Consider the following 16,566-nt stretch of genomic DNA (forward strand, 5'->3'; position numbering starts at 1 on the left):
CCATCATCACAACACCATTGATAGAGACACTGAAGGGCTCAGGAGCACGAAACCAAAGATTCAAGGGCTTCAGCTAACTGGCACAGGAGGCACAACGTGGCAGGAGACATCCCAATGCAAGTCCTATGGGAAATGGAGGTACCCACTCTGGCTGGAAAGGCTGGAGGGAGCCAATGCTCTTGGTGCCTCTAGCTCCTGCTTCCTGTGTGGACTCACAAGCAGCAGGATGCCACTGGCCTGGGAGTGCACATCTGGGGCTGCTGCCACTTCCTACAGTGCAGGTGCCAAACCACGCTGTGGGCAACATCCAACAAACAAACTAAAAAGCAGCTGAAAACTTGCTGGATAGTGGGTGGTGCCAGAGTTCACCTCTTGCTCTTTTCCTTGTCCAGTGAAAACCAGTAGGTGTCATATCCCCAGCCTGGGATAACCACTTTTTCTCTTGCTTGAGAAGAATGTGTGTGTGTATGTGCTCATCCTTTCTTCCACATTTTAACCAGGGTTCCAACCTGGCCCAAGGTGGGACATGAATAGCCTGAGTGGAAGGACCACAGCACAGTTGTGAGCTGGAGGCTGTGAGCTTCCTTGGCAGCTGGCATGTGGCTCCATCCCCTTCTCTCCCCTGTCTGTGGCTCTTCTGGAAAGTCTATTTTTATTTGTCTGTTCTAAAAATGAATGAGGAAGGCAGAGGTGTTTCCTTGTTGTGATGAACTTGTTCAAACCCCAAATACTTAAAACCCTGCTGGCCAGCTTTTAAGAGCTGAGTGTGGCTCTTTCGTGCTTCTTTTTATTGCTCACTGCCAAATGACAAAGCAGGTTCTCTGCAGGATAGAGGATGTCCCAATGACAGTGAGTTTTGGATCAACAATAAGGTGGCACCTCTAATTCACAGTACCAAAAATCCTGTTTTACCTTGAGGTAAAAGTTAAATGCCTCCACCCCAGCCACTGTGCTCGTTTACTTCTGCTCCTTTCCTTCTTTCTGCAGCTGTTCCCTGGCTGGGGTCAGATGAGAGATCTTAAAATGTGAATTTTGAGGAACTGCTGAGCTTTGCATCTGCTCTGAGGTGGCACAAGTCATTTCTGCCTTCCCTCGTCCTTGAGATACCAGTGCCAGATTAAGTGTTCACTTCATGTCTTATCAGCTGGCTCTGGCAAATGGCTTTTCTTTCTGGGCGACACATGGAAAGTGTCTGAAAATGCAGGAGCAGGGTGAAGGCTATCAGGAGATGGTGGAGCTTTGTACAGGTAATTGCTCTGACCCTCCTGCAGGGGAAGTCGTGCTCGATTAAGGAAGTTATGCTATCGTGTGAGCAGCATTTCCAACGGGGATTAAGGAACAGATGTTGCTGTGGGCACACGGGTGATGAAAATGCAGCAAGATGGTGTCATTATTCCACCTGGCCACCAGAGCTGTCATGAGTGTAGTAGTGCTCTCCTGGAGCTCCTGCCAGCAGATTGGGCTCTGTTGGGGTGGGATTTTGAAAGTCTGAGCAGGTCCCTGCTGTGTTTGTACTGACATGCTTCTCCCTTTGGAGCCTGCACAGCTCCTCTGAGATCCTGCCTCTGCTGCAGGCACAGGAGCTGCGTGGCATTCCTTGGCAAAGCACTTCCCACTGAGCTGGGATAGAGTTGTGCTTGGACTATCCTGACTTAATGGGGCTGAAAGTCCCCAATAACAGCAGCAGAATGGAAGTGAGAAGCTATATTCCATTTCCCCCTTGCTTTTTCATGTATGCTTTCCCCCCTTGACAGCTAGAAGAGCCACATTACATAAAGGCAGGTAAGTCCCTGCCTTTTGTCAGCAGCTGGAATAATTTTCAATATCTGAGACACCCTGTCTGGCAAAGGTCATGCCCTGTTCTCTAGCAGATCTTAATTTAGCACCTGAAAGTTATTGGTGAAGTGTGAAACTTCAGGATGCAGGAAGATCCTTGGAGGCTGTTGTGTAGGGAATGTCTTCCCTATGCAGAGATGTGAGTGAACTGCTGAGCATCTTTACCACCCTCACTTCCCAACTGGAAGCAAATGGTTTTTACTGGAAGCTTGCAAGAGCTGTCCAAAGCACAGCTTTGCTGCAGCTCAGGGATCCAGCAGGATGTCCATGGCTGCTCTGGAATTGCTGCCTCTGATGGTGATGCAATGAACCAACTTCCAAGCACCTCTGCTGATGCCCCAACGACCACCTGGCTAGTTGGCTTCTTCCATGGACTCCCTGCATTCCTGCTACCCTGGGCAATCTACAGGCTGTGGCTTGGAGCACAGGGTGGGAGGCAGGTGTGAGGTGTGAGGATGAGGCAGCAGACATATCCTTTGCTGTTATTTAAATTCATTCCTTGGCTCCATTGCTGAAGGAGTTGAGGTCATGTATGTGGCTCATTAAAGCCTTGAGGCAGGTACAGCTGAATTCAGCAGAAAAATTGTTGTCACCAAACTCTTGGGACTGAGCAGCACAGGGAAACCTTACTGGTGTTGCAGGGTGAGGGGAACCCAGGCCCCCAGGCCATGGAGAATCCAGGGGAGTACCTGTGGGAGGTCTCTGTGATTGTCTCTCATCCTTTACAAGATGTGTCCACCTGCAAAGCCCAAACACACAGGGGACAGGAATTTTGACAAGATAATCTAGTGACAGGACAAGGGAGATGACTTTTAAGTGAAAGAGAGTAGGTTTTGATTTAGATATTAGGAAGAAATTCTTCCCTGTGAGTGTGGGGAGGCCCTGGCACAGGTTGCCCAGAGAAGCTGTCCCTGGATCCCTGGAAGTGTCCAAAGCCAGGTCAGACAGGGATTGGAGCAACCTGAAATAGTGGAAGGTGTCCCTGCCCATGGCAAGAGGGTGGAACTAAATGATCTTTACAGTCTCTTCCAATCCAAACCGTTCTGTGATCCTTTGATTGTATGGCTCTGGAGCTTTTGCTGCTGGATTTTCGGTGTGTGACTGGGGGCTCCTACCGGCGCTTGCACCAGACAGTGGCTGCACACCAGGGCTTATCTCCAGACCCACCAGAAGCAGGAAACTCAGCGAGTTCCCAAACAAACCTCTGGTGCGGGAGGCCAGCGTCTCTGACCTCCGGGGGTCCTGAGTGTTTGAACAGCCTCCTAATCTGCTTGGGAAAAGCAGGAGAGCTGGGGAGGGAGAGGAGGGAGGGCTGGGGCTGTGCCCTGAGCGGGGTCGGCTCTTGCCCGTGGCTTTGATTGCTGAGGCTTGCTGTCTCAGGCTTGCGGGATTTGGCTGCTTGGCCGTGAACAAAAAAGCTGGATTCTCCCCGAGCCTTTATTCCCATGTCAAGATCACTGGTGGTTTCCCGAGGAGGAGTGGAGGGAGAGGAAGGCTTTTGTTGATGGTTTTTGACAGGCGTGGGGAAAAGCAAGGCTCAGCCTTTGCTCCAGCTAAATCCTAGAATCATAGAATAGTTTGGGCTGGAAGGGTCCTTTAAAGGTCATCTTGTCCATTCCCCTTATAGTGCACCCCACAGCTGCTCCTCACCTTTCCCCAGTGTGGGCTGAGCCAGCCCTGGGTACCTCACTCCTGTGCTGGGACCATCTCACAGCCCTCGCTCAGCATCTCACTTTCATGGGGCTCCCCCCTTCCTCTGCCTCCTTCCAGAGGCTCCTGGCCCCCTGCTCCTTCCCAGCATCATCAGCCTGTCTTATCCAGTCCCCACCCCAAATAACCCTGACTGCAGAGACTGACAGCCCAGAGGGTCCAAAGAACAGGGACATGCCAGCAAGGACAACGGGTGGGAAAGGGCTGAGGAATAACCAGGCAAAGTGACCCTCTCACACCCCTCTGCCCTCCTCCTTCCACCCACCCAGCATCCTTGTACTTGCTCCTGAACATCATTAGCAGATTTGAGCTGCAGTGGCACCCTGCCTACAAGGATCATCTCCATGGAAGATGCCAGGGCTGTTGCATTCCTTAGCCAAGAGGGCCTGGCTCTGAGCTGGGATCTCTCACAGATGCCCACTCTGCTTTTCTGAGAGACAGAAAACATGCTGAGGGCACAGTGCCACTAGGTCACCCTGGAATCCCCACCTTATCCACAGGACGAGTCTTCTCTTCATAGGTTCACAGGCAGTGAAATCATCTCACTGGTCAGTTAATTGTGGGGTTCTTTGTTTTGTTTTTATTGGGCTTTTGTTTTGTTTGTGTTTGTTTTTTAAAGCAAATTATTAAAAAATTACCCAAATGACAGGGATTTACTCTGCGGCCCACAGTGGTGCTGGGATGGGAACAGCATCCCAGCATGCCTCTTCCCCAAATGCTGAGCCAGCCCAGTGATGTGCCCCCATTGTCCTGCCATCCTCACCCTCACCAGCCCCACATTGGCAGGGATTGCCAAGGGAACCTGCTTGGTGGAGAGTGCTCAAGAGCCAACATGGGATAATGATTCATAGTCTCAGCTTCCTGCTCCAGTGGTTCCTAAATCCGAACAGACTCAGGCTTGGACAGGCAGAGCAGGGGAAGACAGGGGCTTGGCATGGCAGGGAGCCTTCCTCTGCTGTTGTACATCTTTCCCCCAGGAGGTGGGCTCCTTGGTGGGCCTTGCAGCTGCTGGTGCATCCCAACCCTGCAGACAGCAGAGCTATTTGTTTGTGGGTATCATTCTGTCCTTAGCCCAGGCCAGAGCCTATATATGGAGCCTCTGCCTGCGTGCACTTCTGGAGGGTTTTTTTGCTCTGGTGCTGGATTCATCCCAGCTAGGCTGTCCCTGAGGAGGCAGTGCTGCTGAACCTCTTGGATGGCAGCATATGTTGTTGAGGGTCTTGCTTCTCTGGAGTACCTGGGGGAGAATGTTGTATGGCAAGATGATAAACAGCCTCTTAATAAAGTCACCACCATTCAAAGTTAGCCATCCCATGGGATCGTCTCTTATCTGGCCCTGGTAGACACAGCTATCAGGAGCCTGCTTCATTCCTGAATGAATACTCACTGTGAGCAGTGCTTGCTGGCATTGGCCCCAGGACAACACTTGCTGGGCCACCTCACCAGTGCCAGGCCCTGAGCAGGGCTGTCTCCATGCCCTCACTGCCAGTGGATGGCACTGGGTCAGTGGGTGCAGGTAGGAGAGCTGCAGACCTCTTCTCACCAGCTCCCTGCAAGCCATGGGTGTTGGTGTTGTGCTTGGATGTGGTTCATGCCACAAATGTCCTCGGGAGTTGCTTGAGCAGCTTTGCATGAGCCATCCTTGCTCTGCCTGGCCTTGTTCGCTCCCTTGTGTCCTCCCTTCCTCCTCACACCCCACCAGCCCAGCCCTCACCTCTCTGTGTGCTCACACCCACCTTCCTCCTTCCTGGGCAGCAGGAGATGCTCTGTGCTCACCCCTCCTAACCCTCAGATTTTCCAGCACTGTATTTTTCCATCTCCCCCTGACTAAAGGCACCAGTCCCCCACCCTTATTCCCATCACCCTCCCACCTTGAGAAGACAAAAAACCTGCCCAACCCCAGCCCCACATAGCCAGCTCCTGCAGTTTCTTCTTAAATCCCTTCCCTCCTGCCTTGCTGGTTTGAAAGCCTGTACCCTGGAATGGGCCTCCCAGCTTTCACTGGCAACCCTGCTTCACACTGACCGCCACAGATAGTGCTTGGGAATGAAAAAAAATAATATATAAAATAATAATAACGAAAAGGAAGCACAAAAAAGCTTCTCATCTCACTGAATCTCCTTGCTGAAGTTTTCCTAGTCCCCTATGCCATGTGCTGGTGTGAGGGACTCTTGGGAACCAAGAGGAAACTTTGGGGGTTTGTTTTGTCACCTGTATGCTTTGAGAAACTCTCCCTAGCAGCGCTGCTGCTGTACCCTCTGGCAGAGGGTGGGTGAGATGCTTCTCACACTGCTGCCCACTCCCTTGGTGCATTTGTAGGGGTTTTTTTTTGGCTTTTGGATGTGGTTTGCTCAAACAAGGCACCTCCACCCCACCTTTCTGCACGTGTCATTGTTTGGGAAAGGAAGAAAATAATAAAAGCAAGAAAAAGCAGAAAAACCTCTTGCCGAGGAGAGACCCCGAGTCCAAGACAACCTCTCCCCTCGCCTGGGGCAGGGCTGAGGGAGGCTGTCCCCTCCTTTCAGCTTCTTTTCCTCCCCTCTAGGAGACGGAGACGGAGGATGGAGGCGAGGTGGGAGCTACAACAGGAGAAAACACGGGCAGGGACAGGGCAGGTGCTGTCCCAAAACCACGAGGGCGGGAAAGGGGTGCGGAAGGGGACCCAACGCCCGGAGGGTTGTGTCTCCTCCGCATCCCCTCCCCGCCAGCATCCTGGGCAGCGTCCGGGAGGGCGGAGGGAAGGGAGGGCGATGCTCCGCTCGGGGTTTATTAGATTGGACATAATCATCTTTAAATAAGGGCAGCCCCCCCCTCCACACCCCTCCTCGAGGTGGGGGTGGGGAGCGGAGCGCCTCGGGGCTTTCTAGATAAGGGCGACTAACGCATCCCCCGCTCCCGCAGGCAGCGCCGGGCAGCGCCGAGAGCCGTGCAGGGTCCGCCGTGCCCCGGGAGCCCCGGCTGCAGGCAGAGAGGGGGTCCCAGCCGCGGTGCTCTCGCCTTCCTTCTCCTTCTCCTCCTCCTCTTCCTCCTCCTCCTCCTCCTCTCGCAGGAGCAGAAGGGAGGAGAGCGGTGCCGGGGAAAAGTTGGGGGCAGCGGCTGCGGCGGGGGGCGGGGGACTGTGCCCCGGCGCTGCCGCCCGCCGCCCCCCTGAACACCCCATTTCCCCCGCGGCCACTCGCCCCCCACCTCCAGCCCCCAAACTTCGTTCCCAAGGAGGATGCTGCGCGGCGGAGCCCCCCTGGCCGCGCTGCTGCTGGCGGCGCTCAGCCTGGCCCGCGGGGAGCCCCCGGCGGTCTCGGGGTGCGGGATGGAGGCTCCGAGCCGCCGCGCCGCGCCCCCGCATCACCCGTACGGGCTGTACCCGCAGGGTCCCGCCGCGCACGGCGCGCTCGGAGCCGCATCCCCGCGGGGCCGGAGACCGCGGGGAGCCAGGGGAGGAGGAGAAGAGCCGGAGGGCGAGGCGGACGGCCGGGGCCGGAGCCGGAGCCGGGGGGAGAGGCGGCGGGGCCGGGAGCCGCAGGTGCCGGACCCTCCCCGGGAGCGGCCGCTGCCCGCCCTGTACTTCTCGGGCGGCCGGGAGCAGCTGGCGGCGCGGGCGGAGGCGCTGCCCGCAGTCCCGCGGGAGGAGTTCACCCTGGAGCTGTGGGTGAAGGCGGAGGGCGGACAGAACAACCCGGCCATCATCGCAGGTAAAGCCCGGCAGGGAGGGATGGGGACCCGACACCCCCCGACCCTCCGCAAACATCCGCACGGGGGACTCCCCGACTGCCCCGCTCTGGCAGGTGACACCCCGCGCCCACACCCGTGTTGTCAGCACCGCGGGCGTGGAATATTCCTCCTTCCCTTGAGACCAAACCCTAAACCATCCCCTCCCCTCTGTTCCCACCCGCCCCGTCCTACCAGCCCGCCCCCCTCCCCCCATCCCGCCCCGACTCCATCTGGTTTTTCCGTCTTCTCTCGCCGGGAGCTGGAATGTCCTTCTGGGTGACACGCTCCCCCTGATTCTCCTCCCTTCCCCGCAGCCCACCAGTCAGTCCCCCCTGCTCTGGGCTCCGGGGCACGGAGCGTTCCGGGGCTCCCCGGGGCGGTGGCCGCACGGTGGCAGCCGCGCCGCGCTCACCGCCCGGCCCCGGCCCGATCCCCGCCCGAGCTGCGGCCCCGAGCGCTCTGCGGAACGGCTGCGGGGCAGGGGGCGGCAGCAGGGGCTTGTTCTACCCATAACTGCCCTCTCCAGAGCTGGCTGAGAAACTGGCAAGGGATGACGAAAAGCTGAGGGAGCTGGGGGGGGGGGGCTCAGCCTGGAGAAAAGGAGGCTCAGGGGGGACCTTGTTGCTTTCTACAACTACCTGGAAGGAGGGTGTAGTGGTTGTCTGTCTCTTCTCCTGAGTAACAAGTGATGGGACAAGAGGAAATTACCTTGAATGCTGCCAAGAGACTTTTATACTGAATACTGAGAATAATTTCTTCTCTGAAAGAGTTGTCATGCACTGGAGCAGGCTGCCCAGGGAAGTGGTGGAATCACCATCCCTGGAATTGTTAACAAATGTATAGATGTGGTGCCTAGGGATGTGGTTTATTTGGGCTTGGCCGTGCTGGGTTAACTGTTGGACTTGACCTTAAAGGTTTTTTCCCAGCCTTAATGATCCTGTGATGGAGAAGCTGAGGAGACAGAGAAGATTGGCACACAGGCACAGAGCAGGGCAGATGCCACCTCCTGCAGTGGTGCTTCATTCAGCTGTGCCAGGATGCGTGTTTGTGTCTGGGTACAAGCTCGCAGGGCAGTGCAGGGATGCTAGGAAGGGCTGGGAATAGATGGCAGTGCTACAATGTCTGGGGTCCCCACAGTGTGAGCTCCTGTGCTGCCCCAGGCAAGGTGATTGGGGAATCCCTCTCTCTTATCCTAACTCTCCCTTGGCTTGTGATCATCTCACTGAACCTCCCTCTGCTTTGCCTGGTTCCTTTCATTGATTTATCTCCTCAATTGTAGGGCAATAACCACACCTGTGCAGTGCAAGAGGTAGGAGGGACAAGCTGGAGTCTGTGGCAGAGGGGAAAAACAGCCCTGTACAAGGAAACTACCAAACTCCCTAGCATCCACCCCTCTGTCTGCCCTCCCTTCGGCATCCTGGATGCCCCCCTGCTGGCAGGCAGCACCTTGGGATGCATGGAGCACAATTCCCAGTCATCATAGCAGCAGCAGCATGGCTGTTTGCATCTGGAGGTCTGGCCTGCAGGTGCTGGGGTTTGAATTTCCCAGCTAACCAGCAGAGGTTTTTTATTACTATTTTTTATTCTTTATTTTTTAATTTCCTTCTGGAGGGTGGGACAGTTGTCAGTGCTGAAAGCACCACCCGTGAGCGCTGGCATTCACTCCAGTAATATCCCCCAGCTTCCCTGCTCCAGGGCTTGAGTCAGCCCCAGGCACCTCCGGCTGTCTGAGTCACTGCTCACTTCCCACTGTCTCCCTGCACTTGGGACCAAGGGGCCTGGGTGTGGGTGGCCAAAGGGGGCCAGCCCAGTGCTGCTGGCATTTTGTGTGAGCAGGTGACAGAAGCAGCTGCCAGCCCTTGGCAGGTGCTGAGTCTCCTTCTGATCTGCTGCTCCTGCTCTGTGGAATGAGAGGCCACTGGGCATGAGGTCGTCCAGAGGTGGGGAGGAGCTGGAGAGCCTCCAAGTGTTCATGTGTGAGGCAAGGCAGGAGGAAAGCAGGGCACAGCTGAGCTCTCCCAGCATCAGTGCCTGGGAAGTAAGGGCAGGCTAAGCAGCTCTGATCATGGAAAGCAGGCTGTCCTATCAGCTGGTGTGGCTGCTGCTTGGATTGAAGGCTCAGGGGTTTCTGGTTTTTCCCCCTAGATGCCACATTTTGTCTCAGGGCCACCCTGAATTGTAGTGGGATAGAATATAAGAAAATAAAGATAGTGTAGAAAGTAATCTTACCCCTAAGGAGTTTCAGCTGGGTCAATTACCAAAGATTAGGAATAGGCCTGACTTTACCAGGCCACAGCTGTAACCCATGAGAAGAAGAGTGCTATAAAAGAGTGGGGTGGCTAGTTGAGAAGGGAACTGGAGTCATTTGGCTGCTTTGTGAAGGAAGAGTCAGTGCTGTGAGAGCTGCTCATGAGGAACACCAAGGGGGTATGGGGCTTTTGTGATAAGGAGACAGCAGTATGGAACCCCTGCAATAAGATAACACTGGATGGGGTTGCTCATCCTTCTTAGTCACTCCTTCATGGGGGGGATTTCTGCTGGGGTATAACCTGCCATAGCCACTGTTAGGGAAGGAAACTGGTCCTTCTTCCTTGTCCTACTCATTTTGGGCAGCAGATGAGAGTCCTTTCATGTGATGCTGTTTCCTTTTCCACCTTTTTTGCCCCCCCCCCCCCCCTTTCATCTATGCCTGTTCTGCTTCTGGTGAGCCCCAAGGAATTTCCCTTTGTGCCAGGCTGAGGTTTGTTTTTACTCAGATTGTAGGTGATTTTGTTGGGTCAGATCCTTCATCAGAGACCATCCAAAACATCTGCTGTGCCTAAATCCAGATGTCCTCTTAGGGTCCTTGCGCTGGTTCCCACTGCATACCCTGAGGGGTGACTGTAATTAGAGGCTCCTGGCCTTTGTCAGATCCTCTGGAGCTTTAGCAGCTGATTTCCCCCAGTATCTGAATAATTAAAGTTATTCCTTGTGCTGCAAAACTCCTGGCCCCAGTGGGAGAGGCTATTTGCAGAGTGGTCCTTACAAAGGCTCTCTTACTTGATCTCTTTGTGGGCTTTTTCTCCACGACCTTCCCTGGCAGGTACCTTCCTCTTCAAATTTTTTTATGCTGTTACCAACATCTCTTGTTTCACCCCACCCCCCAGAGGCAATTCCCCTAAGGTAGAGGTGAATAGCCTAAACCAGGCTAGAGCTCCTCTTTCCTGCCTGAGGTAAGAGAGGCAGAGTTGTACTTAGAGCTGCTGAGGAGATACCTCACACTTCTACAAACAGCTTTCCCTTCTGGTGGGTTGCCTCAGGACAAAATGCCAAGCTCCTTGGCAAACTCTGGGGTCTTCAAGCTGCTCCCCTGCTGATTTCTCATGAAGGCCCTTGAGAGATGTCAGACCTGGTGCTACACCTTTTTTGTCACACTATTCTGCAGTGGTTGCCAGCTGTGGGACACGCTGCTCTGCCTGCAGAACCTTCACTGCTGCTGATGTGGAGATGTCATCCCTGGCCATGCCTAGGATGCACCAGCTGCTGATTTACTGATTTTCCTCCCCTGTTGCAGAGCTTGCCTTAGCCTTACTTACATCCCTTTGAGGACTTTGATGAAACTGGGCTCATTTAAGTTTCTTTTGGCCAGTGTTGAACTCATCAGGAGCTGCCAGGCATGGCTTGGCTCTAGCATGGTTTTGTGAGGATGATAGCTTACACTCACCCCAGGGGCTGTTCCACCCTGGTGCTGTTTTTCCTATTTTGTTTCGGGGTTTAATCAAATTTGGGGCACTCTGAATCATTTCAAGGTGAGCTGCATGAGTTTTTCCACGAGAGAAGGTACCAAGCCCTGTTTCCTCAACCCCAGTGGAACCAAGAGATGGCTTTTGAGTGTGCAGGTCTCAGCACATTTCACCCAGCACCCAGCCCAAAAGTACTCTCCAGCTTTCCCTTCTCACTTCTGCAAGGCTCCTTTGCTGGCCTCCTGCTTTCTGGCTTCTCCTGGTCTGGGCTTCCCCTGGTCTTTGTGCTTCCCTTTCACAATCCACCAGAAAAAAGGAGTTGGCCCAAGCCCATCCACCCACGGAGGCTTTGTGCGTGGCTGCCTTTGTAGTGAGCAGGGACAGGGATCCATGCCCAGGGTGGTGACGGCCCTGGGATGGTTTAGAGGCCACCACCCAGCTTGTCCTTGGTGAAAGTGATGGATGGAGGGAGGGATGCTGCTTCCTGGGCTGCAGCAGGGCTTGGCGTGGCCTTTGCCAGCCGTGTTCATAAGGGGGAAACGTGGGGTCATGGTAACCTGGCTCCAGACACATCCCCTGGGTGAGAGCCAGGAGATCCTGCTCCTCCTGGAGCTCCTTCTGGGCTACACCTCTGCTTCTCTCTACTGGCCTCTTCACAATTCTGGCAGCAGGTGGGGCAGTCCCAGGCACGGGCAAGACAGTGACACAGGCAGGAGTGCTTTGTTTTGGACCATGAGGTCCTGATGCCATGAGGGTGGGCAGAGTGTATGTGATGGGAATGGCACAGTGAGGGGCAGAAAAAGCAGGATGGAGGATATGAAATATCACAGCAGGAACATAACCTGCTGCCTTGCCCAGAGACTCTTTTTTTGACAGCACTGGGACACTGTTTGTTGGGGTGATGAATGGGAGAGCAGGGTGCCCCCAGAAGACACCACTGCTCCAAGAGTGACTTCAAGTTCATTCACCTCAGCCAATGACCTGCATGAATATCGTGGCCGTGGTGGTTTAGGAGCCCAGAGGCATTTATTTCAATCAGCAGGTTCCTTTATCCTTGCCAGTGTTTAAGTGCCTTATGGCCACTGATTCCCAATGGCATTCCGTGCCTGCAAGCCTCTGGTTCTTTGCCGTGGGCACTCAGCAGTCTGGGGGAAAGTCAGCATAGCTCCAGGTCTTGCCCAGCCTAAAACAGGTTTGCAGTGTGCTTGGGCACAGAGGGAGAGGCTGTTCCTGGGAGTGGATTTGTGTTCAGGTGACCTTAGGGGCTGAGGAGTGCACTCGCTGGGCTGGAGGCAGCACAGCCCTCTCCAGACCTCTCCTGCCAGCACTGGATGCATGACTGGGAGGGAAACTGGAGCATAAACCAGAGCTGTAAATCTGTCTGGAAGCTGTTGGGGAAGCAGTCCCTGGAGGAGCCTGTATTGCTTCGGGTTGCTGTGCTCTAATTCTTAAAAGCTTTGGCTCACAGATAAAAAGCTTAGCCTTTAATCCCATCCCGCCGGAGCACTCCTACAGAGAACAACTCAGAAACACCTCGCTCTTCAGCCTCTCCTCCCATCCACGCTCTTCCTCCCCTCTCCATCCTGCCTCTCTGGCCCTGCCATTCTTCCTGGCTGCTCCACCTACTCATCCAAATGATTTGGAATGAAGGCTGGGGTATCGCCCCTGCCGGAGCACCCACTGCCAAGCCTCTAACCACCTTCATTTACCTGCTGCCAAGGAGCCAGCCTGTGCTCCAGGGAGGAGTGGTGATGCTCTCTGGTCCTTACCAGCTCTCCTCTCTCTCTCTCTCTCCATCCCTGTCCCCCACCTGCTGCAGGTGTCTTCAACAACTGCTCGCACTCAGCCAGCGACAAGGGCTGGGCGCTGGGTATCCGCGCCCTGCAGCTCGGCGGCAAGAAGGACGCCCGCTTCTTCTTCTCCCTGCGCACGGACCGGGCAGCCAGAGCCACCGAGGTGACCTCCCACCACCGCTACCGCCCTGAGGCATGGACACACCTGGCCGCCAGCTACGATGGGCGGTGGATGGCCCTGTACGTGGATGGGGTGCGGGTGGGCCGCTCCGGCGGGCAGCAGGGCCCGCTGCACAGCGCCTTCATGTCCTCCTGTCACACGCTGCTGCTGGGCGGGGACGCCTGGGGGACCACCCACACTTTCCGCGGACACCTGGCCGGGTTGGCCCTGTGGCGTGCTGCCCTGTCCCAATCCCGCCTCCAGCGTTCCTTCCTGGAGGAGGTGCCTGGGGAGACGACGGCAGGGCTGGCTCTGGCCGCTGGCTTCGCCGCCCCGGAGGAATGCTGGATGCCTTTTCGGGAGGGTGCCTTCCCGCAGCAGTGGGTGCTGCTGTCCCCACCAGCCCCCGTCCTGCGGCCTTTGGGCCCCCCAGCCTGCGGGCAGACCGCCTGCGATAACGTGGAGCTGGTGTCCCACTACAACCAGCACTGGCCGCTGCGCAGCTGGAAGGTGGCGCGGTACCGCGTGGTGAACCTGGCGGAGGACGACGGCGGGCGGCCCACGGTCAGCTGGGAGCAGATCTGGCGGCAGCACCGCGCTCTGAGCGAAGCTTTCCGGCCCTACAACATCTCCTGGCAGCTCAGCTTGCTGGAGGTGCACAACTCCTCCCTGCGCCGCCGTGCCGTCCTGCTGGGCTGCGAGCCCAGCAAGGTGGGCAACGAGCGCTGCGACCCCGAGTGCGAGCACCCCCTCACGGGCTACGACGGCGGCGACTGCCGAAGGCCCGGCCGCTGCTTCTCCTGGAAGCGCCGCGACGGCGTCTGCCACATGGAGTGCAACAACATGCTGGACGACTTCGACGACGGCGACTGCTGCGACCCGCGGGCCACCGACGTGGCCAGGACCTGCTTCGACCCCGACTCGCCCCAGCGGTAGGAGCGGGGCTTGGGGGGTGGTACGTGAAGGGAGGGGATGCGCCCTCTCCCCAACACCCGCTCTGCGCCTTCGGTGCTGCTTCCGACCGGCGCTTTCCAGGGTGGGAAGGCAGAGGGGCGTTTTCCCGTGGGATGGGTGTGTTTGCCATCAAAAGAAGTAAATCCTACGGTGTGATATGGCAGCCTTTTGTGAAACCCTGCCAGTGAGTGTTTTTTCCTCCAGGGACACTCCTGCCCTCTGCCCCCTGCCCAGGGGGGTTCCCAGTGCAGAGCAGCAGCCTCTGGTTCGTGCCAGTGGGAATGTGGGCAGAGCAGCCTGTGCAAAGGATATTGCTTCCCCTGATCTCCTGCAAGGAGTGTAGTTGAGGAATTGCTGCCCTTTCCCACCTTCCTTAGATGTGTCTAAAGTCTGATTTCTTAATATGTGTTCAAAACGCCTTTTTTTGATTGCAGGAGTAGGGAGAAGGAGGCAACCCAGCAGTGCTAGAGGTGAGGTGCAGGATATGGAAGGGTGTGGATAGGTGTGCATAAGCCTTGAAAACAAGAATCTTGCCCCAGGGAATGATGCCCCCAAGTAAATTCCCGTGGCTGGAGGAGGACGTGTGCCTCTACTGTGTGCTGCAGGTGCAAAACACCTTGAAAACCACATGGACTGTAACCCATGGAGCATCAACATGCTGTGTTAGGGGACCCTTGCTCTCCCAGGGGTCTTTGGAGTCAGCAGCAAGGCAGGAGATGGAGAGGAAGACCCATTCACATGATGGGGGACCCCGGGTTGTTGGGAACAGTGTCCTGGGTGCAGTTGGTGGCTTGCACCCACCTGCTCTCCTTGCTGGAGCCATCAAGTGCCAAAAGCCCTGTTGATGGCTTCCAGCCCTTAGGGGTCTGCTGAATGTACTTTCTGTATGGAGATGGGGAAGAGGAAAAAAAAGTCATGGCTTTTTCTTGGTTTTGTTTTTTTGTTTTATTTAAAGCTGTTTCTGTCTCAGAGAAAACTCATTCCCTGCTGTTGGCTCCTGCTGACAGGCTGAGGTGCCCACTGGAACAGGATGGCAGCACAGATGGCAGCGTCTGTCAAGAAAAGTTGCAAGGGAGGGTTTTAGGGACACATCTGCCCTTTGATCTTCTTTCTCCTTTGCTTTTCTTTCCCTGGGCAGTGGGAGCAGATAGGCTGTGAGCCATGAATCTCTTTTTCCCAAATCTACTTCTCTCTGCTCCTTCCCAGGCAGGGCACAGAGGGAGGAGGGAAGCAGGCGTCTCTCTTTGGGCAGTGGTGATAGAGAGGAGCAGCACTTTCCCTCCTCCCTTCCCGAGTCCTTCTCACCCATCCTTTAGTTGCCTGAGAAAACCCAGGAGGAGGATGAGAAACCTTTCTCCCAGTGCATCCCAGTGACACAGAGAAGCATCCCACTGTGTCCCTGCCCAAGCAACCCTCCCCAGATGTTTTCCCACCTCTGGAAGTCTCTTTGGTGACAGCCACCATTGCCACCCTGTGACCACCCGTCCCCTTGTTTCCCACCTGTGAGCCAGCATGGAAGTGCTTTCCTGATCGTGGAGCAGATGAAAAGCCACCACAACTTGTGGTGGCCATCAGCACCCAGCAGCACTTGGCCTTGGTTTTGGCAGGGCAAAGGCTCTGTCCTTGCCTCTGTGTGCAGTTAGAGAAATGTTTTCATCCTCAGACAAGAAGGGCTCCACCTTAAATTGAAAAAGGCCAAATTTTTGCTGGTATGAATCAGGGCTTCCATTTGTCAGGATTTTCCCCTGAAAGTTGGGAAACAAAACAAAACAGAACAAAAAAACCCCTTGCTTCTGTGGGAAAGGAATGGGAAAATGGGAACACTAGGGAAATAACAAATCTTTTGCAATTTTCTTTCCGCAGACCTCATTGGTCTGCGCAGAGAACAAGAATGATTGATTGATTGTAGGCTAAACTCAGAAAAATGAAATCCAGTGTGCCTGGCATTTGGGAAATGAGGGGGCATGGGTTGAATCCTGCTGCCACTGAGGTCTTCTGAGCTGCTTTTGGCTGGCTTCTTCAGAGATCACAGGAAAAAGGAGTCATTGAATGGTTTGGGCGGGAAGGACTTTGAAGTGCATCCAGTTCCACCCCTCCTGTGATGGTCAGGGACACCTTTCACTAGACCAGATTGCTCAGAGCCCTGTCCAGTCTGGTGATGCTGGTGGACATCCACCCTCCCTGTGCTCATCCCTGCTGAGGATGGTTTCTAGAGAAGAATATATCTGTTTTTGGGAAAACCACTGGGAAAATGGTAGTGTGTGTTTGGGAATAACCTAGGTGGACTTGTGCTTGCCAAAGAGCATGGCTGGGTTTGTGGCATTCCCCCAAAATCGGTGGGTGAGCCCCAAGACACAGAAGCAAGGGACCTCAGCCTGGGGGGGTTTTGTTCAGGCAGAGCTGAGTGGTGCTGTTTGCTGTAAGGTATTGTACTTAAATGAGCAGGGCAGCTGGAGAACTTACAGAAGGATTTTTAGGGTGGAAGCCAAAACAGTAGAAATAAGGTGAATTAAATTTAAGAAACTGCAGAAAGGCAGCACAATAGGAGCCAGGTGCTTTGATGCAAACAACAGCTTTGGGTGTGTAACTGAAGGGAGAGCAAGCTGGCTGCTGCTCGCCCAGACCTCTCAGCTTCCTCATACCTGTGCCAGATCCCAGGAGGGAGCTGTGGCTTTGGGACAAT

General features: G+C 55.2%; 1 protein-coding gene across 1 annotated transcript in view; it reads left to right on the plus strand.

The window, feature by feature from the left end:
- The first annotated feature begins 6,763 nt into the window (after positions 1–6,763).
- The window catches only part of PAPPA2 (pappalysin 2), an 85,398-nt gene continuing 75,595 nt past the window's right edge, over positions 6,764–16,566 (plus strand). The window contains exons 1-2 of the mRNA XM_050977775.1: positions 6,764–7,235; positions 12,796–13,861. Coding sequence (XP_050833732.1) covers positions 6,764–7,235; positions 12,796–13,861 — 1,538 coding nt within the window. The remainder of the gene's footprint in view (positions 7,236–12,795; positions 13,862–16,566) is intronic.

The sequence above is a fragment of the Serinus canaria genome, chromosome 8 (genome assembly GCF_022539315.1).
Source record: "Serinus canaria isolate serCan28SL12 chromosome 8, serCan2020, whole genome shotgun sequence".
Classification (NCBI taxonomy): Eukaryota; Metazoa; Chordata; class Aves; order Passeriformes; family Fringillidae; genus Serinus; species Serinus canaria.